Genomic DNA, 26,499 nt, shown 5'->3' on the forward strand with positions numbered 1-26,499 from the left:
CCAATTGTGCTCTTATAGACAAATACTATATCAATGGTAATTTTGACTGAATTGCAAAGGTAAGGGGGTGCTAAACCAGTCTCAAGCTGAGCACCTTTTCCCTCAACACCTAATTTCTCAGAATGTTGCCACCCTGTGGAACTCTTCTTGTCCCTAAGACAGCAACTCACCTAGGTGCATGTGGCAAGGCCTTTAGCTATCCTTCATTCCTAGGAGTAGAAACTCACGGCTGAGATAGTTCTGCACTTGAATTTTTCCAATACTGTGTAGGCAGTCATGCTGAGGTAGTTTCTATCCTTGGTTATTACAAGTCCTTGGTTGAACTCCCAATAGAAGCTGAGATCTGAGAATGAAACAACCCTGCTGGCTTGACTTCACACTGGAATCAGGCAGCACTTACACACTTGGGTCCTAAGCAAACTTTTGTTTGTCAGTCTCTATGACCAAAGATGAAGAGGACAATTCCCCACACTGACAATTTCCTTCAGTAGAGAGAATTCCTGGTTGTAGTAGCTCAGGTGAAGGAAAGACTAAGCTGTAGTTGCCTGGCAACATCTCATGCTGACCAACCTACTTGTCCCAGGATAGGTGATGTGGTACTACATCATTCACACCTGGATGATTTGGTGGAGCCACCAGCCTTGAAGATGAACCTTACATTGCCAAACTTCCCTGACCTGCCACTGAAAGAGGAATGAGGGAATCTCTTACCTCACTTTCCAGACTTCTGGTAGTAGCCTGGCAATGTCCATCCAATGGTGAGAGTAAAGACACCAAATCATCTGAATTACATTGACTGGACCAAGGGATACTCGACTTTATGGGGAAACCCAACTTTAAAAATTGGGAAGAAGATGGTGATATGGAAAAATTGAATGGAAGCGGGGATAGTGACTTTGGACCAACTGATAGATGATGAATTTTTAACATACTCTGTATTAAGAGATAAATATCACCAACCAGATGTAACCCAATGGCAATATTTACAGTTACATTTGTTAACATTATTTGGACCAGTAGCATTTTCAGCTTCTGAGACACCTGAGATATTAGAACTTGTTAAATCCTTTAAAACTAAAAAACCTATTAGTTTGTATAGATATTTGTTATCAATAAATCAATTTGATATGCAGATGTTAAGGGATGAGTGGAATAAAGAATTAGAGGTTTCTATATTACCTAGACAATGGGAGAGCGTCTTAACTTCTATAGCAAGAGATCTTAAACTATGACTTATACAATGAAAAACAATATTTAGAATTTATTGAACTCCACTATGGTGCATAGAAAAGGATTGTCAAAAACAGCATTTTGTTGAGATGTAGTAAAAACAATGCCTCTTTAAAGCATTTGTTTTTACAATGTCCTATACATACTAGATTTTGGGAGAAAATAGTGGACTGTATAAGTATGATTATGTGACAAAAGCTAAAATTTTCAGACGATAATATTCTTTTGAACTATATACCCTAGTTCATGGAATTTGACATCGGGACAATGTAAATGGATTCTCTATGCCCTTACTATGGCCAAGACTGATATTGCAGCATTGGAAAGATTAATGTACGGCCCCATTCACTAAGTGGATTGAACAACAGATTGCACTTGCCACGTATGAGTGGATTGCCTATAGATGTAGACTTTATATATGACAAATATAATGAAATATGGACCTCATTTATATAAAATATAGATTTAAAAAATAGTCATATAAATCTATTAGAAATATATATATGTACTTGAATAATATTTGCATTAGATAAGCATATATAGAATTGTAATTGTTAATAACTTTTTTCCTCTTTGTTGTATTTCACTTTTTGTTAAAGCACTTTTAATGTGGTTCCCCCCCGTTTTTGTAATTATAAATAAATAAAGACTGGAGGAAATGATCTTCAGATGAGTCACAAGGTGTATCCTGAATGAGACCCACTTGGCTCATCTGATTGTCCCTCAGTCCCTGAGCCACCAGTGAGCATTCACACTGGATGCAAGTCCATGTAGTTCACGTTGGCTGTCCCTTTTGCCTGAGTAACAAGCGAATAACTCCCACCAGAAAACTCCAAATGGGATTATCTAGTTCTTGCACATGGGAATCACAGGGGGATTTATTCATCATCCCATTCATGGCTCCCTACACTCTCTCAATCCCACTGACATAGTCCACCTACCTTCACATGTGGACAGCAGGGCCTTAATTCCTGACCTAGCTAGGTCAAGTGAGATGCACAAGCTCTAAGGCCCCATACATTCAAAGCACACATATACGCAGCATGAAGATGATAATGTTCTGGCCAGCAAGACAAAAGAAAAAAAGAAGACTATTCTATCTTTCCCATTCATCATGCCATTGCCTGACTGCCTAAAAAGCAAGCTACCACTGTTTTTTAAGATTCCTGTAGAAAAACTGGACTTCAAGGTAGTTTGACATATGTGGTGAAATGTGGGAAGTGATATCAAAGGTATTTGTGCATGAACATACACTTCTGTTTAAGTTTACATAACAATGACTGAAATGCAAAAAGTGGTATATGCTAGTTTGGATGGTCCACTGCTTAGGGGCATATGGGTATTCTGTGGATGCTCTTGGTTTCTGCAAATGATGAGATTCACTTTTATCTATATAAGCTGGGGTTTTGTGAACAGTCCTGCTTTGACTTCTTGAGGTGCTTTGTTTCATGGAGGTTACCGGAGACTCAGTAATAACTTGATTTGCATCTCTGAACCACTTAACGTTGTTTTGAGCTCCACGTCCCCCCCCGCCCTTGACATGGCCAGTAGCATGCACAGAACCTCTTCTAGTTACTGGACATGCCACCAGAGAAGACCTTAGAAGCAACATGAAAGTTTTATTTTGCTTTTTGGAACTTGGAGGCACCAATGCCTCCAATCAACTTCAAGGCAATTATCTGTTTAAAGCATGATCAAAGCAAAGGATTCCTTCATTTGCTTCAAAAATAATAAAACTCATTTATAAAAAAGTAATCAAAAACAAGCAAAGGAAAACAAAACAAAGACATTGATAGGATTTTAATTACATGATTCAGGTAGCAATGTAGTTATCCTGACAATATTCCTTCAAGCCTGATTACACAATTCTATAAATTATGACAAGAACAAGTACATATGTTTTGACAACCACCCATGATCAAAGTTCTCTGGTTGATGAGGAGTATTTTTGAAGTGTTAGATACAATGCATGTAAAAATAGAAAGTTTAAGATCTAATCTCATCACAGAGAATGTTTCTGCTTCACAAAATAAATAAGGCAATAGACAGCCATTATTTAGAAGTGGCTTCCTTAAGGTATGCTATTAGGTCTGTCCTCTCTTTCTTACTCTTAAGGCCAGTAAAGACCATCTTAGTTCCTGGAATATACTTCTTCGGGTTTTCCAGGTACTCCATCAATGTATCTTCTCCCCAAGTTATACCTATGAGAGAACATTAGTACAACAACATTGTAGAGCTAAATTCAAAATATTTTACATTGTAAAATCAACAGTATGATATAGTGGTTAAGGTGCTGGACTAAAAATCAGAAGACCATGAATGCCTTATGCCTGGAAAGTGGCTGGGTGATGTTGGGCCAGTCACACTCTCTCAGCCCAACCCCCTCATAGGGTTGCTGAGAGAAAAATAGAAGGAGGAAGCATTTCATATGTTGCCTTGAGTTGTACAGAATAAAGGCGGGATATAAATCTAATAAAAAACAGGAATGGTATAATAAAATTATACACAATAATGATTAAAATAAAGAAAAAAACAAAAAAGGAACAAAAATATCCATATAATATTAAGCTAAAACTAGCTCAATCCTTGCCACATGATTGGGTGGGCTGTTAGCCCTGTACCCCCAATTATCTGACCTCAAAATCTGCTGCAGAGGGACCAAGCACCAGACCAATTTAAGAACACAGAATTGCCTCTTTCTCATCAATTTAATTCCATGCAAAATGCACTAGTTAGAAACAGATTTAAGAACATAAATCTTTTTAGGATCATCTTAGAAGACTGATAGGGGATGCTAAAATGTTAGACCAATCATCAGATATTGCTACTGTAGTTCAAGTGAAGACACTAAAGAAACCTAAACATACTACATAAGCCCTGAAGTAGTATTTACTTTTCTGAACCATCTGTCAGTACAGATGTAACATGATGGTTCCTAAGCCTTATGCCTGGAAACTGTACATTTACATTGTACAAAAGCAAGCCAAATCTACACAGAAAAAATAAATTGCCCCACAGTACACAACAAATTGCTGTAAGAACTAAAAATTTAAGAACCCCTGTTGGAATTTGCTTTTTTTCATTCCTCTGCTAAACCTTTTATTTATTTATTTTATTTATTTGTCTAATTTATATAGTTATCCATCTCACAAAACAAGTGACTCTGGGCGGCATGTTTTCCTTGTGTTTTATGACATTTTGATAATTTAGGGTGCTTTATCACAAACCATTCTGAGTGGAATTAAAGGTTCTAAAACTTTAAAATGGGAATTTATTAAAATTCTGTTAATTTAAAAATTAATTCTGTTAATAAAGCCTAAAAACCTACTAACTGCACACATCACTGGGAGATGCTCCTGCACTAGCAGTATCTTACTTAGTAAGTAGGCTTTTGCCATCTACCTCCCTATACCAATGCATAAAGTCAGGAAATATAGTAATCTGGGCTGCATCATGGAGTAACAGAAGCCCAAAGTTGCAATTTAGAAGGATGAGATTATGCAACTGTCTCTAGAGAGGACTGTTCAGTGGCTATGTAAGTATGGGAAGTTAGAGCACCTAAAGGGCCAGAATTAGGATTCATGACATTCCAAAAAGCATATTCAATCTGAAGGTGATATATGACATATACTAAAATACTGTGATCCACTGGAGTGAGAATCCATTTTGTTTGAATAGATGTTTTTAAACACACAATAATCCTCTGATAACATGCCTTCCCCTTCCTGTTACTAACTTCTTAGTTGCATTTGAATTGCAAGGTGAGTGTAACAATTCCATTTTACCTTTGTTTTTGTTGGCTTCTGTGTAAGAGAAACCAACAGCTTGACCAGTCTTTCGGCCAAACAGACCATGTAGATTGGGACCAGTCTTGTGTTTGCCTCCTTCCTCTACAGTGTGGCAGGTTCCACATTTCATAGTAAAGATCTTCTTGCCCTTCTCAACGTCTCCCATTGTAAATGCTGAAGAAAAGACATACAGGTGTAAGTAGTCCAAAGCCAGCTGGATTCATTAAAAAAGTATGCAAAAATGGATAGAAATGTAAAACAGGAGGCACTCTGAAACACTTCCATAAAAAACATGTACAGACACACATGCTGCGTGTACAAATGCTAAAACTAGAAGCTAATTGCCAAAACTTATACTTTCCTGATGGATGACATGCTTTAATACAATAAATTTATTAAAAGGGGAAGAATCTCATACTTCATGTTGCCAACTACATCTGGTAAGCATCTGTCCTCAAACTAAATGAAGTTACAATCAAAGAATTCACTATACAGTGAATTATTAGGGTCAGGGTCAATTCGCATTTGAGGCCTGGTCCTAGACCCCCCTTTTTTTTACAGCCCTTGGATGAGATGATAATCCAGCAGCATACTGTCATCACAAAAGAATATAATTTAAATAGATGATCAACAACTCTAATGCTGAAATTATGCATATATAAAAATTTTATGATGCACTAATACACACTTCTACTGAAAATTATTTCCATGTAAATGCATGCACCTAGGATATCATGCAGGAAGTGTGCCAAAAATATCAGTGCATACATCATTATGGAAAATATTAAGGCTGATCACTGCAAATAACTAGAATTAAGCACATTAACTCATTTGACATCACAATCAGGACTTTACATAGGACCATCTGCCAGAAATCTTGATGCCTTTTCAATAAATTATTCAATGACCCTGACTATGACCTCTAATAGGCACAGAAACCATTACGTCTACTAATAGGCAGCAGCGTAGGTTAAACCTGCTTACTCCGTCCCTTCGTTATGAATGGATGTTATTTCCAGGTAATCTAGCTTCAAACCGAAGGACCCCAAGAGGAGCTTCCTCCGTCCTTCAGCCAAGTCCCAAATACGGGGCGGTGGTTAAAGGGCAGCGGAGACGCTTCCTCTTCAGTGGAAGACTCCTTCCCACTGGCCTCGCTGGAACGAAGTTCACCCATTGGGGACACTCGTTAAAGGGCGCTCTTTTTAAATTTTTATCTGAGTTAAAGCCACATTGGGCCTCCGCCCTGATATCCCTTCTTCGTCCCATATAAGGTCGGACGCCGCAACAAGCAACGTGGGAGCTTCTGCTTCGCCTCTGCCGGAAGCAAGGCCTGGTTCCTCAGCAGTCACGGCAGAGGAGGGCGCTTGAGGTGGACCCAGCCCCCTCCCTCCCCCCCAATCGGTCACCCTCCAGACGTGTTGCACCACAAATCCCATTATCTCAGGCCGGGTGATGGGAATTGTAGTCCAACACGTCCACGGAGTGACAGATCAGGGAGGAGGGCAGTTCCTCCCGTCCAACCGACGCAGCGACAATCCAGGGTCGTTCATTCCACAGCCACGTGAGAGCCGCGAACGGTTTCTCCTTGCGGCTCTGCGCAGGCGTCGCCCGCGAGCCTGCTGGTCTGACCCTCGCGAGCCCTCGTTCCCCGGTCCGCCAATCCGCATCTCGCATCCCGCTCAGAGCCGGCTCCGGCTTTTCCCACCAAGCCTCTTTTCCGAGATTCGGGAGGCTCCGCTCACGCGTGCAGTCTTAGCAGGGGGAAGGTTCTCTTTATTACCAGGCCAGGTCGAGGACTACGTGCAAGAAGGCCGCTGTGCCACGCTCACGCCGCTCTTCCTTCCTTAAGCCGCAGCGTCTCTACCCAAGGGCATCCCGTACGCAAGACTTTGTAACCGGTGCTTCTACAGCCAAACTCCTTGCCCGTGTACTCTCCATCGGCCAATCAGACGCTAGATAGAAGCAAGACTATTGGGTAGTCTTGGTGCCTATCATCATCTAGCAAAGTAGATTGAGTTTGGAGGGATGTCTGATAAGCCGGTCTGGTTTTGCGCAACTGGGAAGGACGCAGGAAGGAACGTAGGAGGCTACGCATGCGTGCTGGGGCCGTTGTAACAAGGTCAAGACTGCCAGAAGCGGGCTGTGCTTTTCACGATTTTTTTTTCGAAGGGTCATGTGAGTGAGCTCCGCTGCCGGCAGAAAGTGACGTAAACAGGGATTCCGCCCGTAAGGCGCGGAACTTGCTGTTCCTTTGGCAGCGAAGAGGCCAATGGTGCAGAGGGGGGAAGCGGATAATTATGCAATTACGAAACTGCTGAGATGGGACTGCTTCTGTTAACTTGCATATTCAGAATAAATTATTAAGTTCGGTTTACTGGAAGGATAAACCTACATCAGGTTTGTAGCAACGGATTGTAGATCGTGTTTTTTGATCCTGTCCAAATTGGTGGCACCCCTTAGAAAACCTTGGCTAACTTCAAAAAGCTAAGCAAGGTTAAACTTGCTAATATTTGGGTGGGAGACCACGAGGGCTACAAAGTAAAGTGGGAAGTCAGAAAAACATCCTGGTAGAAAGCAATGATGAACATGTTGCCAAGAAAACTGCATGGATGTGGTTTGTTTATTTATTTATTTATTAAATTTCTCCCCTGCCCATCTCCCCCCAGTGGGGGACTCTGGGTGACTCATACAAAACATTAAAACCATAAATACATAAAACATCAAAATTTTAAAAAACATTACTAAAAAAAGGAAAAGGAGAATCCAACAAGATGAAGAATCTGGGGCTGAAGACAGCAGGCCTCTACGGAGCTAGCCATCCCCACTCTTGAAGTATTCCCTCCCCACCCCAGGTTATGTACTGGGAGTCTCCAAAAGTTGAGCTTGACTCGAGATCTTTTGTCTCTCCTGTTAGATCTGGGAACCCACATTCATCCCCCAGAGATCACCCTGCTGCCGAAGTCAAAATGGCCATGGGGGAAGTTTGCAATAACTTGAAGGGACAGGGCACATCTGCAGCGGCCAATAGGAGTGGACAAATCCTAGCCCCTTCTCAGTTGCCACCACAGTTACTGCTGAAACACGACAAATTGTGCATATGAGTGGTCCTTGCTTTACAACCACTTGTTTAGCAACCATTCAAACTAACAGTGCTCCTGAATGAGTGGTCACAGCGTCCCTATGGTCACATAATTGCAATCTGGGTGCATGGTGCCTGGCTTGCAATTATGACATCACAGCATCCTGCAGACACATGATTGTCATTTGTGACCTTCTTTGTTGGCTTTCTACAAACAAAGTCAATGCGGAAGCCAGCAGGAGGTTGCAAATGGTGACCACGTGACTCTCAGTGATTTGCTTAATGATGACTACCGGAAGTTCTGGAATTTCCATTGCTAACTTTACAACCATGTCACTTTGTGACAGAAATTCCTGGTCCCAATTACAGTTGTTAAGTGAGGAGTAGGTGCATAGCGGCCCAGACTCTTTTGATTGTGGCAAGATAGAAATGTGAAAAATAAATATAAATAAAATATAGCAAGGCTTGTTGGGAGAAGTTGGAAAATTTCACTTTTCCATTGGATCAGATAATTACAAAACTAGATAGCCTCAGGATGTTTGGGAAGGGATGAGATGAAGGCTGTAAAGAATGGTTAATGAGGCCTCATCCAGTTGCCATTGGTGGACATGTGGAACAGCCTTTATTTGAACATATTAATTGAAATCAATGCATCTTCGTTTCTGTTTATTATAGTTATATCCTCCTCTTGTAGGGAAGCTCAGTGCAGCAGACATAGTGCTTCCTCTTTCTTCTTATTTATCCCATTTTTAAAAATATATAATTCAAGGCAGCAAACACCTAATACTCCTGCCTCCTGTTTTCCCCACAACAACCACCTGTGAGGTAGGTTGGACTGAGAGAGAGTAACTGGCCCAAAGTCACCCAGCATCCATAGTTGAGGACAGAGTAGAACTTGGGTCTCCCAGCTCCAAATTCAACAACTTAATCACTACACCACACTCGCTCTCAACTCTTTTAACTCTGACACTGTTTCTATTTCCTGCCATTTTGTCTCCTTGTTAAATGGATATTTGTAAGATCCTTATTAGAAAGAGCATTCATATTCTGTGATAAACTGCCTTGTGAATTCAACGTCATTCTCTTGGATAAGTGTATATAAAATTAATTTCTTTGACATCTTAGTGCAAGTAGTAAAGATAGGGGCAGTAATTATGAATACATTTCCATGGGAAAATGGGTTTATGATTCAGTGAGTTATAGGAACCCACCCATTGCCTTGTGAGGTCATCTCATTATGCTTTATTTGTATGGACACAGCATGGTATATATACACAGGAATTGTGTTTTCTTAACTCAGGTTTAGAATTTATTATGTAGTGTGAACCCAGTGGGTGAGATTCACTTCCTAGTATATATATATAGAGGACTGTGTTGCTAAAGATTTTTGTAAATTACTAAAATAAAGATTAAAAATTAGTGTTTTTTAAGCTCAAGTGAAACCTCAAGTAGAAGAATATTGTAGCATCGGAGTCATGAAAGTTCAGATTAAAAATCAACTGCTAAAATGCATTGCATTCAATATATTTTATCCTGACCATAAAACAATCCTTGTGCTGTGCAATTATTTCTGGAAACCTTCCATGCCTGAACAAGAAAAAGTAGGCATTTGGATCCACCCTGATATGAAACTCTGAAAGGCACTTGATCTCTGTGCTACTTGGCAGGTTTCAATTCTAGTGTGTGTCAATTACACTATTTCACAATCTTTGCAATTCCAGCTTACAGCCTAAAGGAATTTTTCCCTTCGAGGCAGCTTGTAAGTATACAGGCTCATTCATTTCCATACCACTAGCAAATTTATTTTCATCTAGATGGTGGTCTACATGAGAAGTATGCAGCTTGGTGCTTCCTAGAGTTTTAGATGGCACTTCTTCCATGCCCAACCAGGGTGATCAGTACTCAGGATTAATGATGTTATTGTTCAAAATGCACGGAGGGCATCAGGTTACCTATTCTGATCTATCTCATCAGGAAAGAGAACCACAAATATCCACATCACAATACATTGTGGATAGAAATGCTTTCTGATAAATGGGGAAGGGAGAGGAGAGATGACTTGTAGACTACCCACAAGCTGTGGTGGAAGTAAAAGGATGTACCTATTTTAGATTTCATCTGAAAAAAACAGGTTCTCCAATCCAATGCCTATAAGCCAGTGTTGTCCAAACTTGGCCACTTTAAGATGAGTGGACTTCAACTCCTAGAATTCCCCAGCCAGCATGGCTGGCTGGGGAATTCTGGGAGTTGAAGTCCACTCATCTTAAAGTGGCCAAGTTTGGACAACACAGCTATAAGCTATTTAGATAGTATACAGTGGGGCTTCCATATTTCAACACATGAGGGAGACTCTGCACATATGAGGTTTGTCAGATGCAGTCAAGTTCTAAACACGTATCCCATTAGCAGCTTGTGAACAAGCCCAGAGGATTTGTTCTGGGGCTTTCCTAGCATGAGGCGGGCAGTTGCCAGTTTTCAAAACTTCTAATGCCGGAGTGCTGTCAATTCTGTACTTAGGCTCCTTTATGCTAACCATACCAGCAAACTGATATAACCAAATACAGAAGGTATAAGGCAGAGCTATCAAACATTCCTCTCCAAAGAGGGAACACAGAGTGATATATTTCTCACTCTGAAGCAGCTTTAGTTGCTTTGAACCAACAATTTCCTGTCCATGGATATGGTGCTTCCGCATCAAATTAAGTTTGATTCCTGGTGACAATGCCTCTAGGGCAGGGACAGGTTAAAATACAACTGCAAGCCTTGCCTAACGTGTCATGTGATCAGGGTGGGGGGAGGGTTCATTTCACATGGGCACCAGAACTATACATGTGCCTGGAAAGCCCCATTTTACATTTTGCTATTACAGAACAAGGATTTTAATACAGTATTTGAAAAGTGGATAGCACAAAGACAGCTAAGTGATATTCCTATTTTACAGAATAGGAACACTGAGGGTGAAAGAGACAAACAGTTAAGCACAGCTTAAGATGTGAAGATGTTGAAACAATTCCGTAATGAATAAATTATTAAACAAAGACAGTAAAATACAAAAAAATAAAAAGACCAGTTCAATAGTGGGAGACTGTGGCTGAGGTGTTTATAACTTCTGCTGTTTGAGAAGATGAGTTATTACAAAAAAAAAGCATGAATGCCCCGGAATTTATGCTTTCTGCCTTCCCTGTCATGATCCCTCAAGTCTCTTAGTCCCCGCCTTGTAAGATCATTCAAGTACTTGATGGCATCCGTCTTTGTAAAAGAATCCTGGATATCGAGCAATTTTGTCTGAGGCCTAACCATCCCGCAATTAGGAATCCACTCTGAGGTTGGAGTGTAGCTTCTTACAGTCTCTCTGACATTAGAAGCACACTGGAGATCTGGTTTGCTAGCACATCTTTCAAACTTCAGGGGTGTTGAGGTTGGTTTACTAAGGATGGCGGGATTGTGCCACACTATATATCTGTTTAAATGGGAGGGTGGCAAGTCTTCATAGTAAATGGATTCTTCAGCCTTTACAAGAGGCTGTGGCTCAGGTGGCACTGAAAGTTGCCTTTGGTACAACTGATCTGTTTTCCAGGTATCCGTAATTTTCTGAAATTTGTTCCAGGGCAGTTTCTTATCTTGACTATTTTCTTCCTGGTAAGCTATTTCAGGCTGAATCCAATTGTAGAGCAAGTATTTGTTCCTTTGACTTGCTTTGTTTTGTGTATCCTGCTGAACGGGACTCAGGGATGTTTTCCCACCATTCTGCACTCCTTCCGAATACCTGTTTATGCTGGAATGGTCTCTGCAATGAAGTGGCGGCTCGTAGTTCTCTGTAGAATACTCATGTTGAGGATGTGAGATCTGTGGTCTGCCTTGAAGGAAACGGGCAATGCGTCCTTCTAAGGGCCTTGTTTGAGACATTGCTGAATGAAAGGTTTCTCTCTGAAGAACAGATGGAATAGAACTGATGCCCAAGATTTATATTTACAATGATGCATGTCTAAATATTATTTTCTAGGACCAAATAGACCTATATATTTCATATGAGCACCCCTCTCAATCTAGTGATTCTTAGTGGCTAACGATACATAAAACATAAAATAACACAATAAAACAATAGTAGAATGTAACTGAGGCTCCCAATAAGCTGTCTCACAGATCATCACAATAAGGCTCAACTAACATCCTGGCACCAGCGCCTGGCGGGAAAACCAGGTCTTCAAGGCCTTCTGGAAGGTTAACAGGGTCAGGGTCATCCAAACTTGGGTAATGCTGTTCCACAGTGCAGATGCCGCAATAAGGGAGGCAGGCCTTTTGAGTCCCACTAGATGACATTGTTTAACAGAAGGGACCCAGCGTATGCCCATTCTGCCAGATCTGGTGGAACGGGTGGAAACATCAAAAACAGGAGGTCTGGCAATGCAAGGCATTATAGTGACAACCATCACCTTGATTTGCACTCGGAAATCTATTGAGAGCTAGTTCCTTTGGTGGCAAACCAGTAGTGTTACATGGGCATACCGTGTAACATTGCTTCGTGGTGGACCAGTTGCAGTTACTGAATGCCCTTCAAAGGTAGCCCCATATAGACTGCATTGCAATAGTCCAACCAAGAAGTAACTAAAGTATGAGTGATCATGAGCAGGGCCTCCTGATTCAGGAACGTGCACAACTGGCAGACAAGATGGATTTGTGCAAAGGCCCTCCTGGCCACTCATTCCAATCACTAAGCCCGCTGTGCAACAGAGCTTCAAAAACAACCCCAAGTTCCCTCTGAAATCCAACCAGTCCATTAGGTGCTTGGGATGGACTGATCAAATAAGTCCTTCTGTCCTGCAGTGGGGAGTGTCCACAGAGAATTTCAAAGCTAACGTGTGATTTTGCCATGACATGGTAATATCCAGCAAATCCAGATTATGTCACCACTTTCCATACTTACAAGCTCCACATCTTTGCCCAGTTCTCCAGTTGCTCTGCCAATTAACTTGGCATTATAGTCATCCAGCAGCAATGGGTTCATAGGCCCTGTACCTTAAAAAAAAGGAACTAAAATGTTATTTTCATTATTTTTAAAGTTAAACAAGCAATATCTCTTTAATATCCTCTTTGCCTAAATTTTCTTTTTCATCCTCTCTATGTTTTTTAGGAAGAAAATACAGATCACCAGATGATTATTTGAAAGTGTTTGTGATTTATCTGCTTAACTGGAACTATAACACTTTAGTTTGCTAAAAATGTATACCTGTGTAGTCTCGCTTGTAAGTAGATAGCCAAAGAGCCTTCTTTACATTTTCTAGCAAATTGGCAGCTCGAGGTGAAATATCGAGTGCTGGAGGTTGGAAAGTTGATTTAGGAGCTTCATCTCGCTGACCATTTCTTTCAGTGAACTGAAATTTGGCATAAAAGTATAAATAAAACATGTTGAAGCCATATTTTGAATGCAAACTGCTCCCTCATTGGTTTGGGGATTAGCAGTTTTTAAAATTAAATTTAAAACATCTAAAAATCTAACAGGATGTTGTATATATTTTCCATCTCACGTGTACCTCTCTTTTTATTTTAGAATAAGTTGAGTACCAATTGGGATGGAAAGTGTTTTCATTTTTTTGCCCCTGCTGTTGTCCTAAATAAATTGGACTTTTGAGCCCCTCAGTGTGTTAATTTTTTTAGAGAATGTCAGTTCCACACATACAGAAAATGATTTGGATGGAGACCACAGAGCTTACCAAAAGTTAAAACACCCTAGCTTTCCTTCTAGTTCCTGATCCAGTTCAGATCTTTAGAGAAGAGAAGAGAAGAGAAGAGAAGAGAAGAGAAGAGAAGAGAAGAGAAGAGAAGAGAAGAGAAGAGAAGAGAAGAGGTTTTAGTAGCTATATGAAAAGTCTGTTAGAATGAAATACCCATTAGATCAAGGGTACACAACTTAGTGTTCTCCATGTATTTTGGACCACAACGCCTATCATTCCTTGTCATTGGACCATGATGTTTGAGACTGATGGGAATTGGAGTCGTCAATACGAAGTTGAATACTAGAAGTGTATGCAGTGGAGGAAGTCTGGTTTAATGCTGAGCTTTGCGTGGCAATGGCAATATGTTCTGCCCCACTGTCAGGCTTCCCCTTATCAAGGCTGGCCTGAAATCAGTTAAGCAGGCACAAAAACGATAAGTAATTTCTGTAGAAAAGCTAAGAAGTTCTTACAAAAGAATTCCAAGGACTGCTGTATATCAAAAGCGAGCCCTATTTATATTGAAATCAAATTTCATATTTTTGTACCTCTTTGTCCCAACTGAACTATACAACAGCCTGGACAGACTTCACCTTTGGGTGGGAGACCTGGTTTCCATCTGTATCTTATTTTGACAGTGAACAACATATTTACTATTAGACTCTTTTACTCTGACTATCTAAGAACTTTCACACAGCACACAAGGCCAGGCTGATCTGAAGGAAGTGCCTTCTGTGCAACTGTTCACATGTATGGAAGGCACTTTTGCCAGATGAAGTGTGGTAACTGCTTACTACTAGACACCACAGTACCTCCTGCACTGAATTTCAGGGGTGTTTGTAAAGCTCCTATGGAATATCTCTGGTGTAGCTTAAGGCTTAGACACTGCAACTGATATTCCAATTGTTATAAAAATTAGTAGCTTGTGGTTGATGTGTGTGTGTGTGTGTGTATGTATATGTGTGTGTGTGTGTGTGTGTATACATACACACACACACACAATATATTTGTGCCTTTGAGTCAGTCCTGACTTCTGGTGACTACATGGACAATGTAGTTGTCCGTGCAGTTTTCTTGGCAATATTTCAGAGGCGGTTTTCCATTAACTTCTTTCTAGGGCTGAGAGAAAGAGAGAAGGCTCCAACTTCTCTAGCCGGCTTCCATGCCTCTCAGAGATAGCAGCTCTTTGAGATTTCAGACAGAGGTCTTTCTTGGCTTATTGGGAGATATCAGACACTGAACCCGAGACCTGAAAGATGCATGCCGTGTGTTCTGCCACCAAGTTAATGCTATTTTTTGACTACTAGTAGTAATTACTTACATGACGTGAGCATGCCATAGCTTCTCTATTGATAGATTCATTGACATCTTCCTTTCTGTCAGGGCCAACTGTAATGTCAGATGAAAACATTCCATTATACCATGAAATTCATGGAATTCAGCTTAGAATCCCTAAGGTTTCTGTCTAGGTTAGCACAGAATTGACATTGTTTGTGGTATTCTTCCATTACATTGTGTAGTTTTTAAAAGTGCAATGGAAATAAAAACAAAGGCAGTTCTATTTCTCTGGATTTGCAGAGAAAGTTCCATTTCTCTGATTCTGCAGGAATATTAAAATCACTCCTTTTGCTGCAGACACAAGGAGGTAAAGCTACTGGAGATGCTTTTGCATGGTGATGTAGAAGTTCTCTTGTGAGTAAGAAAGGCAAGGCAAGGCAGTGACTACTATTAGGGTATTCAATGAATGAAAGATAGCCCCTGCTTCCTCCTCTTTAAAAGAGGAGGGTCATCCTACATTTACTAAGAATATGGTAATAGAGGCAGATTAGTTTATCTATTCTTCTTTTGGGGAGAGGATGACTTCCTTTCAATAAAATAAGACATTTTGCTATGAATTAAATACAGGAAATGGTTCATTGTGTTTTTCATGTGGTCCATGTCCCAGACAGTGAGATTTGCACACTAGTTTTAGACTTTCCAGTATTACTAACAGTTACTAACCATGGGCTATAACAGTTGCCAAGCTTGTCTATAATCCAAATGGTGACTTTTCTGTATACTACTCTTTTAATCTACAATCAAAACATTTTAGGGGAGGGAAAAAACCAAACTACAGCAAAATAAATGAACGCTAAGTGTATATACTGTAGGTCACTCAACAATATCTTTATAAGAAGAAATCCCCAAAGGTTAGGCTTTAAAAAGTGTTTTGTCTGAGATGTCTTACACAGCTTTCCAAGCATTGCTTTTAGTGAATCATGTTCACATTGCATGGATAGTTGCAAAGATAACTGAAGTCAATGTGCCTTAATATATGTTGTTGTTGTTGTTTAGCTAGGGCCGTGTAAAGCATTTGGAAGAACTACTTCACCAAGTACATGGCTTGAGCAAAGTACCCTTCCATAAAGTACCAAAGCAACTATGCTCTCTGGAACGTTTGCATAGCTGCTTTGAAGACAATCCCTGGTTTTCTGCAGATGTGCATGAACAGACAGCGCTTCTGCTGGAATTTGCAGTGAAGTACTTTGCCTGTTCTCCACTGAATATTTAAATACTGACTATTTAAAACACCACCCTATAAAAAGAGAAGCACGCTTTACCTTGGATATCAATGTTGCCATGGACATAAGGATGAAAAGGACGATATCGGCCCTCTATGAGTAGAGCCCCTGGTGTTTTATATTTTAGATACCTTGCACATCTAAACAACAGAGCAGATTTTATAAGTATTTGGCAAGAAAATACAAGTAGTGTTACCTAACAGTGTATCTCATTGGTTTCCTTAATTTTAAGTCTTGCATGTAGTGATTTCTCTTTATCAAAAATAATAATATAGATCCTATGAGTCATGTGATCAACCTTGCTATTGACTGTAGATGGCAAAGGATTTGCACCTTTTCACAACATGTGCCTGAGCCCTTCATAGATCAATATATTTTCACTATATACTTCCTATATTGTCCTATGACTATATGGAGGGCCTTGCTACTGGCTTCTGCACACAAGAATAGCAAGAGCTCATATTTGGAAGCACAGAGAATGCTCAGCTCCTTGCTGCTGCCTCTCCCTTGCTTACCTAGTCTTTAGTAACCTCATTACTTATCATATGAAAGCCACATGAGCTAAGAATGAAGACTGGACAAGCAGGAACTTGGAATCTATTAATTGTGCTGTAGATTATGAACTCAAACTTGAACTCACATTGGAATATTTGAATAAGTCTCCTCCTATTTTTTTTTTACATAGCTGTACCTTTCCTATGCTTACATTTCACCATATTCCTTATATTATTATTAAGCATTTAAGTCCAACTATAAATAAATATATTGCCTTTTAAAAAATCATATTTGATCACACAAATTCAGTTTTTACCACCACCACAGATTTTGTATGCATTTAAAGCAGGGATGGGGAGCTTGTCAACCTCCAGATGTTGCTGATCTACAACTCTCACTACTGGCCATGCTGACTATGGCTGCTGGAAGCTGGAGTTCAATGACATTTGATGGCTATAGATTCCCAGTGCTGATATAAGGGAACTAGATTTCAGTGCAGCTCATACCTAAAGCAGCTGTGGAGAACTAAAATCAATTCAGAAAGCCCAGATGTATGTCCCCACCTTCCAGCACTCAGGTGGTACCAATGAGTAGAACTTAATGGAGTGATGCTCTTTGGGCAGAGAAAAATACAAGATATACACTTACTTGTTTGAATTTTCTGGCAGCTCAGGTAGTCTGCAATTAGAAAAAAAAGTATTCAACATTTATTTATTTATCAAATTTATATAGCTGCTCATCTCACTGACATGATTCTAGGAGGCGTACAATAAAACAAACAATTAAAACCAATCTTAAGTAAACATTAAAAACAATTAACATAAAACATAAATAAGATCATGGGAGAATGCACCAAAATCTCACACACAATACAACCGTCTTGCAGGCTCCCTGTTACCATGGGATTCTTAAGTCTGCTGAAAAACCCACATTTTAAGAGATTTCCAGAAGGACAATTCTTTATCAGGCTTTACAACCAGATGCTTTCCAGATATTTTGAAATGCCACTCCTTCAACCCTGGCACAATGAATAAACAATTGTAATTGGACCACTCTGATCATTCCAGTTGTATCGCTATAACTGCCTTGAGTGATTAGCAGCCATATATACACTATTCTTAACAGGATTCTGGTCAACTATAGCTGCTTAAGTGAGAAAAGGAGGAGGCTATCAAGCTAAGTGAATAAAAGAAAACAAAAACAAAAGAACCTGATACCTCCTATCTCTTTAAGATGAGTAAGATACTCACTGATAGTAGAATACAAAGGAAAACAAGGAAGGAAAAAAAAATAGAACAGATATCCTAGAAGAAGCAAACAGAAATATTTTATGTTAGAACCTCCCTGCAATTCTTTATCACTTAGGGTTGTACAATCAAAAACATATCTCAGAGATTTGTCTGTATATTTGCAAATAATTATAAATGCCGATCTATCTACCATTTCCATGTCCAATAACTACTCGTATAGTATAATTATTATATTTTTCCTTGCCTCTATGAAAAGTCAGCTGGATCTGGATTTATATCTTTTTAGTACAGTAACTAATATATTCCACTATTAAAAGATTTAGTACACAGATACGTAAGTGTGCATGTATAAATACATACATACTGATTTGGATATATACAGGAGAGAGAGAGAGAGAAACTGAGACCGAGACTGATTTAGATATGCATATACATAGAGCCGGTTTGGTGTGGTGGTTAAGGCACCAGACTAGAAACTGGGAGACGGTGAGTTCTAGTCCCGCCTGAGGCACAAAGCCAGCTGGGTGACCTTGGGCCAGTCACTTTCTCTCAGCCCTAGGAAGCAGGCAATGGCAAACCACTTCTGAAATCTTGCCAGGAAAACTGCAGGGACTTATCCAGGCAGTTACCAGGAGTCAAGACTAACTCAAAGGCACCAAAACCACCACCACCACCTCCAAAAAACAAAAAACCAACCATATACCATATACCATATACCATATACCATATACCATATACCATATACCATATACATACATACACGTACTTCAGCCCAAATCAGTCCACTGCAGAATGGTGGCCTCTTAATTGAAGGTTATAGACTGAAATCTATCATGCTGGTCCAGTCCAGGTTGATAGATTGATGTTTTTTTGACTTCCCAGTCTAGGACTGAGAGAGAGGGACTGGCACAAAGACATCTCAAAGTCAGAGAGAGGATTAGAACCTGGGTCTGCCCATACCAACTCCAGCACCTTAGTTACTATACCACAGAGATAAGATTTTGCTGGTATCAGGGCCAAATAACCCATCTATGGGTTTAAATTTTAGCCAGTGTCTAAATTGCCTATGTCTAAAATGCAATGCCTGAAATGCCTATGGCAGTTCAAATTTTAGTCAATGTCTCATATGCAAGCATTAACAATTCCAAAAAATGTACAGGTGCTCAGAGAAGTCAGGAAATAATGGGCACTAATGAAATCTTTTTTCTTTTCTTTTTTTACTATTTGCTTTCATGCCAACTGAGTATCTCCACATCCTGAACAGAAATGGCATCTTGTATTCCTTTTGTGAGAGCAGTGTTGTACTAAGAATAACGTGCTTGGTGTACTTAGTGAGTTGTATGAACCCGGCCACTGTAATTTATGAACTACGATCCTTAACTTAGCATGATGATCATCCAGTTATAATTTGTACTATATGAGCAGATCATGGCATAGCAGAATTGTCCATAGGCCAAACTATTTATTTATTTATTTATTTATTTATTTATTTATTTATTTATTTATAGTTCATTAATCAGATAATTGAGCATGAAACTGAGCAAACTCAGGGAGGCAGTGAAGGACAGGAAGGCCTGGCGCAATATGGTTCATGGGGTCACGAAGAGTCGGACACGACTTAACGACTAAACAACAACAACAACAATCAGATAATAATTGGTTTGCACAAAGTGCTTGTAACAGTTGTTCTATTATAAAAACAATTGCCCACTTAGTTATAATACCATTCTGTAAAGGCAGTTTGGAATTGGAAAAAAAATACTGATTTGCCACCATAAGCACATAAAAATTAAGTCTTTTTATCTTTTTTCTATCTGGGTAAGTGTGGTTCTTTTTTTTTTATAACTTTTAATTATGTATTTATGGTTTTAATTGGATGTAAACTGCCCAGAGTCCCCCATTGCGGGGAGATGGGCGGGGACAAATCTACTAAATAAATAAATAAATAAGTAAGTAAGTAAGTAAGTCTGTTGTCTGATCAAGAAACAGAATCAGTTATTAAAAGTTCCAAGGTGGAGAAAATTAACATTTTCTAGGTTAAAGAATAAATATTTTTTTATTGCCACCTATTGACAGTATTTATAACTATAATATTTATTGACATTCTGATTTGGACCAGTGGCATTTTCAGCTTCAGAGATACCTAAATTATTATAAGGGAAAAAGGCCATATTTAGTCTTTGTAATACTTACTATCAATAAATCAGTTTGATATGTAGAATTTGAAGACTGAATGGAACAAGGAATTGAAGACCCCTACTTTCCCTAAACAATGGGAAACTCTTAATATCTGTATCAAAAAATCCAATAGATTATGGCTTAGTCAACAAAAAACAATATTTTAAACTTACTGGACCCCACTGCGTGTATAGAAAAAGAATGAGTAAATCATCACATTGCTGGAGATGTAGTAAGAATAATTCTTCATTTGTAAATGTTTTTGTGATGTCCTAAAGTTGTTATGTTTGGAGAATAAGTAATTTACATACATTAATTTGACTTTGCAATAGGGTTTAATACTTTCAAATATTCATATTTTCAATTAGGCACCTATTACATGGAAATGACAGCTGGAAAATGGAAATGGAATATTTTTACTGTTAAGAGACTATTCCTTCAGTGTTGGAAAAATAATTGTATGGCCCCAATTATTCAGTGGACTGGAGACCTGGTATTATTTGTCACTTATCAATCTATGCTCATAGGCATAGATTATGACAATTCAATAAAATATTGTTATCCTTTATTATAAATAATAATTTTTATCCCCCTTTTTTTTTAATGGTCAGCTCAAGGTGGCAAACATCCTTCCTGCCTCCTACGTTCCCCAGAACAAAGACCCTGTGAGGTGGTTTGGGTGGAGAGAGAGAGGGACTGGCCCAAAGCCAGTTTCCATGTCTAAGAGAGGCCTAGAACTCACAGTCTCCAGGTTTCTAGGCTAGCACCTTAATCATTACACCAAATTGGCTTAATTAAGACTGTTATGTAACACTCTATGTATGAAGCACCCTTATATATATAGTTTTTATTCCTTTTTATTTTTTTCTACATTTTCTTATTTCTGTTTAATTAAATAAAAACAGCCCATCACCAGTTTTTTTTTACAGAAAATTAGGGCTTGGGTTGTCCACTAGGTGGCAGAAAAGACTTTTTCTTTCTCTTTGTTGGCCTCTAGTGGCAATTCACATTTTTATAGCCCAGATTTTGTACTTTAATAGATTTTTTGGGTGACGGGGTGCCTTTACTCCTAGTGACTGTCTGGACAAGTGCTTGCAGTTTTCTTGGCAAGATTTTGGAAATAGTTTGCCATTGCCTGCTTCCTAGAGTTGAGAGAGAGTGACTGGCCCAAGATCAACCAGCTGGCTTTGTGCTTAAGGTGGGACTAGAACTCACAGTCTCCTAGCTTCTAGCCTGGTACCTTTAATCACAACATCAAACTGGCTCTCTTTAATAGACTATTCCACTTCAAATTGCAAGCAATAGAATATATTCATGGCAAATCATAACCAGATTAATAAAAATATGGTAGGAATAGCATGTGCATTTTAAAATGAGCAACATGCAAAATTTAACATTGGAGTGGCAAGTGATGGTCTTGTATATATTAAAACTGTAAGTACATATAGCTATCACAGTAACAGTATTTCATGTTATTTTGAGGATTTTTCATCTGAGCAAGTGAAAAGTTGTTTTGATGCTATCAGATGGTTAAATTCTAGAACACAGTTTTAATCTTGCAGTACTCAACATACAAGCAACTAAGATTTAAAATAGGCGTGCAGAATCTTTGTGAGGCCAGATTTTCAAAAAATTGCTTGACACCTGCAGTAAGAAGTCCTTTCTTTTTATAATAAACCACTCTATCTGAAAGATCACCCATTTAATAAATGTTTTAATAAAGATGGCAGGGAGTGGGATCCTAAATTTTTCTCTCAAATTTCCTCATTGTTCATGGATGAACTGAGGGGGGCAGTTAAAACTCCCTAAAATCACCCACAAGCTGGCATGTAGATTTGAAAGAAAGAAGTGTAAGAGAAGCCAAAGCAGGTAAACAAAATCTTCCCCTGCCCCCTAGATGTGGTAGAAGATGATGCTAGAGTGAAAGGTGCCCAGACAGGATAGGGAAGAGTGGAAGAAGCTGAGGTAGACAGGAATTGGACGATCCGCAGCCAGGAAAAAGAGACCAGGAGGAAGGCCGAAGCAGATGAAGCCAAAGAAGGAATCTGTAAAAAGAGCCAGTGGAAAGGAAAACACAGCTTGGACTGTAGACGGTGGCAAAGCAAATGCTGAATGCTGGGAAATTGGGCAAGTGTGTGCTAAGAAGGTGTGAAGTTGTTAGCATTCCTAAGCCTTTGTTGTAAAGTAAATGTGGGAGGAGGAAAAAACAGCAGCCAAGCATTTTGTGTTAGAAAGTAAAGGAGCAGAAGTTTAAGTCATTTAGCTAAATGGAGTCATAATTAACTATAAGGTATACTAACTGTAGGGTTAGTATACCTTATAGTTTTAGTTTTATACACACACACATTCTTATACACTAGAATTCTTGTAAATACACTATATGCTAAGCACTGTATTCACTTGCTAGCTGAGTGTGTGTCTGACTTCATTCTTATCTGGACTTGCCCCCCAACACTCTTTTTTTTTTTAACTGGTGAAAACAGTCCCTGGGAATTGGCTTGGGGATTAAAATGTAATGCTAGTCAATCAAAAAGCAAAGAATGGCGATCTACTACCTGAGTGGAACATTTTTAGGATCTTCATCATGGCAGGGTCCTTGAGTAAACTTATAAGGTGGCTCATAGATTCTGTGAGATTCAGGCAGCATAGACTCCCTCCCTCCAGGATCTTGGCCTGCTTTAAAGACTGGTTTGCACAGTTGAAATGTTTTCCTTAGTTCTTCATATCTGAAATGAGATCAAACATTATGAAAAAACAGTTGCAGCTATGACATTCTAAGCTGGGGTGACAGTTTATGGCACTCCAGATGTTGCTGAATTACAGCTCCCGATTTCTCTCACTAAGGGTTATAATTCTTGTAACAGCTAGGATCTGAAGGATGTGTTCACACCTCGCACTAAGCCATGCCTTGCTTAATCAGGGCTTATTGAATAAACTACAATTGGCAGGGTTTACACAACATTCCGAATCATAGACAAGGAAACCATGTTAAACCAATACAAGAGAATATGTGTAGCTCAGGATTGAACCATGGAGTCCTTGGGGTTCTCTGAGCTTGGTTGTTTTCTTGCAAACGTTTCGTTACCCGGCTAGGTAACATCTTCAGTGCTGAGCACTGAAGATGTTACCTAGCCAGGTAACGAAACGTTTGCAAGAAAACAACCAAGCTCAGAGAGCTCAGAGAACCCCAAGGACTCCACAAACCATGTTATGATTTACTGTACTGTGTGAACCTACAGTAACTGAAGTTTAGCAATATCTGAAATTCTCTCATTGTCCATACTCTGTAGGTAAACAATAGCCTTCAGCCTAATTTCATAACTCCACTGTAAATGACCACATCAGGCTTCTAGAAAGAGTGTTATTTAATACTTGTCAGTATTTCTGGTCTCTTCCATTCCAACAAACTAGATGAAAAGCTCATAGCAAACCAATATGTCTAACCAACTCTAGAATAACAGGTTGTTGGGGCCACTAGAAACTACCTCTCTTTCAAGTTTAAGCATTCTAGATGTGTATGAAGTTTCTTTTTACATTTCCTATGCTGAGACTATTTGAACAGTGTTGATCCTAGCATGTTAGCCACTGGTTTCTGCAGGGGCTGGAGGGAAGTAAACATAGATAAGATCTTGGTCAAGGCAGCATGATCAAAACCCTGCCCTACTGTATATATAGTTGATATTGATGCTCATATAAAAAGGGCTGGGTTTTGACTGCACAGCCACAACCACCATCTTGCCTTTTTGACAGCTGCCTGACTAGCTGGCTTTGGTGAACTTTGTTCTGAACCAAATGTAAATATTATTGCAGCGAGTAGAATGAAAGCAAGAGAAGTGTTTTAAAAATCGTGTATGTCTTTGGCTTTCCAGTTGGTGAGCTGACGCCATTACCTCTTTGTCCTACAGGATTAATTATAAAAGGTATGCATCATTTGATGTCGGTGATGGTGAAGAACATGACCTTCCGTTTAGCACAATTAACCTTTCAAATGACATTTTCACAAATAATTAATACAATCCATACAAGGGTAACTATTATTCCAAATACAGAGAATTAAACAATGCTTATCCCAAAGAAGCAAGAATACACCAGCCCAAGCCCTGATATTAGCATTGGTGCAGATACATCCCATTGTATAAATATTTGAAAATCTAGATTGAAGCTATGGATGATACAGATGAAAGCAGTTAGTAGTGAATTTTTACCTTTCTGGGAACACAGGTGGGCCAGGAGGGATATGCAGTGGAGTAAGGGAATCAGTAGATTCCAAGGCTTTTATTACTACGGCTGTTCCATCTTGTACGTCATTGTAATAGAACATTCTTGGGTGCACCTCCATCTTTAACTGCTATGGAGAGGACCTGAAAACAGACAATTTTAATGGTCTGGTTCTGAAACCAAACAACTTACATTTGAGTACATTTTCAGATTGCATTGGAAAACTAAATAAGTTTGGACAAATAAGTTTGATAAGGAATTTTAGCATTTAACTTAAAAAAGAGGGAAGATTTTTAAAATGGAGAAGCAGTGATTTTGCATTTTTCAATAGGTCAGAGGTTCTAATTAAAAACAAGAATCTGATTTGTCAGAAGTTACATAAATAAGCAATCACAAAAAATGGACTTGTGGTGGTAGTGCTGATCTTTTTTACTATTGTGCATTAGATTGAGCAGAATTTGGATGTTATGGAGAAAATTTAAATCATTCTGTATATAGTGGTCATATCGTGAACAATGAAACATATTTTGATTTCCTTTAGTTCATGGCAGAAAAGCAGAACATGTTCACACTTGCAAACTCTGTTTGTCCAAATGATCATATTTGCAACTGTTAAATGATATATCTTGCAATTACTAGATATTTCAGCCATCTTAAATTTGGTGCCCTCCAAATGTAGTGAACATCAATTCCCGTGATACTCAGCTACCATAGAAAAGAGACATGCTTTCTAGGAATTATGGGAGCAGTTTCAATACAATTCGAAGGTGTTTAGTTGGTGAAACGTCTTTGAACTCTAGGGACAGAGAACTTTATGGCCTTCCAACTGGGACTAAACTAAATTCCCATTGGCTGTGTTGGTTGCTAAGATCTATGATTCAGTTTATATTCTCTTTCCTGTTGTAGCCTTACACCCACCTACCTTTCCATTTAGGTGCTGTGCAGGATACTGTATTACTTGTTTGGCCAGTCCTCCAAGTTGCATCTGACATCACAATGACTTGGTCACTGACTCCTTGTGAAATAGAGGAGATTGTCCTCACTCTTGTTTCCAGATTTTAAAAAATGACTGAATTTAATGGATTTTAATCAAATGATACTGAAGAGTGAAGCATGCTTGCTGTACAGTAGGGGAAGAAAATGTCAATGACTGATTTACTCAGACAGGAATGAAAGTTAAGTGAGCTAAGAGAAGGAAAAGCCTTTTGCAGCCAAACTATAATCTTGCTGGAAATGATAAAACAGAAGGATTGGTATCTTTCAATGGAACTAGATTTTGGTTTCCCTTCCTACACAAAAGAAAACAATCTGTTTTATCTAGCACTTTAAACATCAGTTTTAAGCTTCAGCAGACAGCTTCTGCACTCTAGTGGCGGTAGGATAATTCTGTAAAAACTCAGATCCAACTCACTCACTTAACGTATGAGTTAAATTCACTCATAACTCTGAAATTATTATTGCCTCAATATTAGAAAAGGAATAAAGAAATACACTTGGAAACAATTTCTACTTTGTCATTATTAACAAGAAATGAAAGTATAGTTTACTCTTTCTTAACTAAAAGATAGGTTAAGAAGAACAATTTCATAGATACAGTATTTCTTTGAGGCCATAAAATAATGATGCCAATATGCTGGCTGTTTATGGTCCAGCTGTTTGCCTCTTTGCTTAATGTATGATAGGAGACTGTGAATAGAAAGATTTTTTACCATTAAAATCAACAGCATTCTGCAGCTCAAAGGGTCTATGTGATCCCCAGCACTCCCAGACTTCACCATTAAAATTCAGTATTAAAATGTCCACATTTCAGAGGCACAGTTTCAGATCATTTGAAGGTGGGGTTTGCGGGGGGGGGGGTTAAGGGTGGGATGGGTCCCCAAAACTGCTCCATTCCTAGTATAGCCTCCAAAAGACAAAAGGGCCAAAATCGTTGGCTCTGCTCTCTCAGTGACATCATAGCATCACGAGAGAGTCACCTATGATTATCCA

The 26,499-nt window shown here is 39.2% G+C and overlaps 2 protein-coding genes and 1 long non-coding RNA gene across 4 annotated transcripts in view; 1 reads left to right on the forward strand and 2 right to left on the reverse strand.

Moving 5' to 3' along the window:
• Positions 1–3,015: 3,015 nt before the first annotated feature.
• CYCS (cytochrome c, somatic) lies at positions 3,016–6,948 on the reverse strand. Of its 2 annotated transcripts, none has more exons than XM_007420820.4 (3): positions 6,799–6,948; positions 5,016–5,192; positions 3,016–3,431 (listed from the first exon to the last, which is right to left on the reverse strand). In XM_007420820.4, exons 2-3 carry the CDS (start codon positions 5,182–5,184, stop codon positions 3,283–3,285), a joined length of 318 nt encoding a protein of 105 aa, XP_007420882.1. In that variant the 5' UTR covers positions 5,185–5,192; positions 6,799–6,948; the 3' UTR covers positions 3,016–3,282. The 2 variants fall into 2 exon arrangements, with proteins under 2 accessions (XP_007420882.1, XP_088006821.1); XM_088150695.1 differs by lacking the exon at positions 6,799–6,948 and adding an exon at positions 6,003–6,142.
• A 146-nt stretch (positions 6,949–7,094) lies between these two features.
• LOC148214591 (uncharacterized) overlaps positions 7,095–26,499 on the forward strand; it is a 90,532-nt gene continuing 71,127 nt past the window's right edge. Inside the window, exon 1 of the long non-coding RNA XR_015797865.1 lies at positions 7,095–7,415. This is a non-coding gene — a long non-coding RNA (uncharacterized LOC148214591). The remainder of the gene's footprint in view (positions 7,416–26,499) is intronic.
• Positions 10,984–24,631, reverse strand: SPMIP4 (sperm microtubule inner protein 4). The gene is made up of 7 exons (XM_088150490.1): positions 24,498–24,631; positions 22,848–23,018; positions 17,513–17,542; positions 16,409–16,509; positions 13,325–13,534; positions 13,022–13,113; positions 10,984–12,024 (listed from the first exon to the last, which is right to left on the reverse strand). The coding sequence occupies exons 1-7, from the start codon at positions 24,629–24,631 to the stop codon at positions 11,230–11,232; spliced, it is 1,533 nt and encodes a 510-aa protein (XP_088006616.1). The 3' UTR covers positions 10,984–11,229.

Source organism: Python bivittatus, unplaced genomic scaffold (genome assembly GCF_059951505.1).
Source record: "Python bivittatus isolate LINGU-HERP-01145 unplaced genomic scaffold, Pbiv_v1 ctg000610_np1212, whole genome shotgun sequence".
Lineage (NCBI taxonomy): Eukaryota > Metazoa > Chordata > Lepidosauria > Squamata > Pythonidae > Python > Python bivittatus.

What these genes read in the sequence shown, in the direction of transcription:
- CYCS (XM_007420820.4), bottom strand. Translation starts at nt 5,184, where the DNA reads ATGGGAGACGTTGAGAAGGGCAAGAAGATCTTTACTATGAAATGTGGA. An exon ending in AGAAGCCAACAAAAACAAAG is followed by an intron (nt 3,432 to 5,015) that starts GTAAAATGGAAT and finishes GTTCTCTCATAG; the next exon opens with GTATAACTTGGGGAGAAGAT.
- SPMIP4 (XM_088150490.1), bottom strand. Translation starts at nt 24,631, where the DNA reads ATGGAGGTGCACCCAAGAATGTTCTATTACAATGACGTACAAGATGGA. An exon ending in CCTAAAAATGTTCCACTCAG is followed by an intron (nt 17,543 to 22,847) that starts GTAGTAGATCGC and finishes TTCTAATTGCAG; the next exon opens with ACTACCTGAGCTGCCAGAAA. An exon ending in TTACAAGCGAGACTACACAG is followed by an intron (nt 13,114 to 13,324) that starts GTATACATTTTT and finishes CTTTTTTTTAAG; the next exon opens with GTACAGGGCCTATGAACCCA.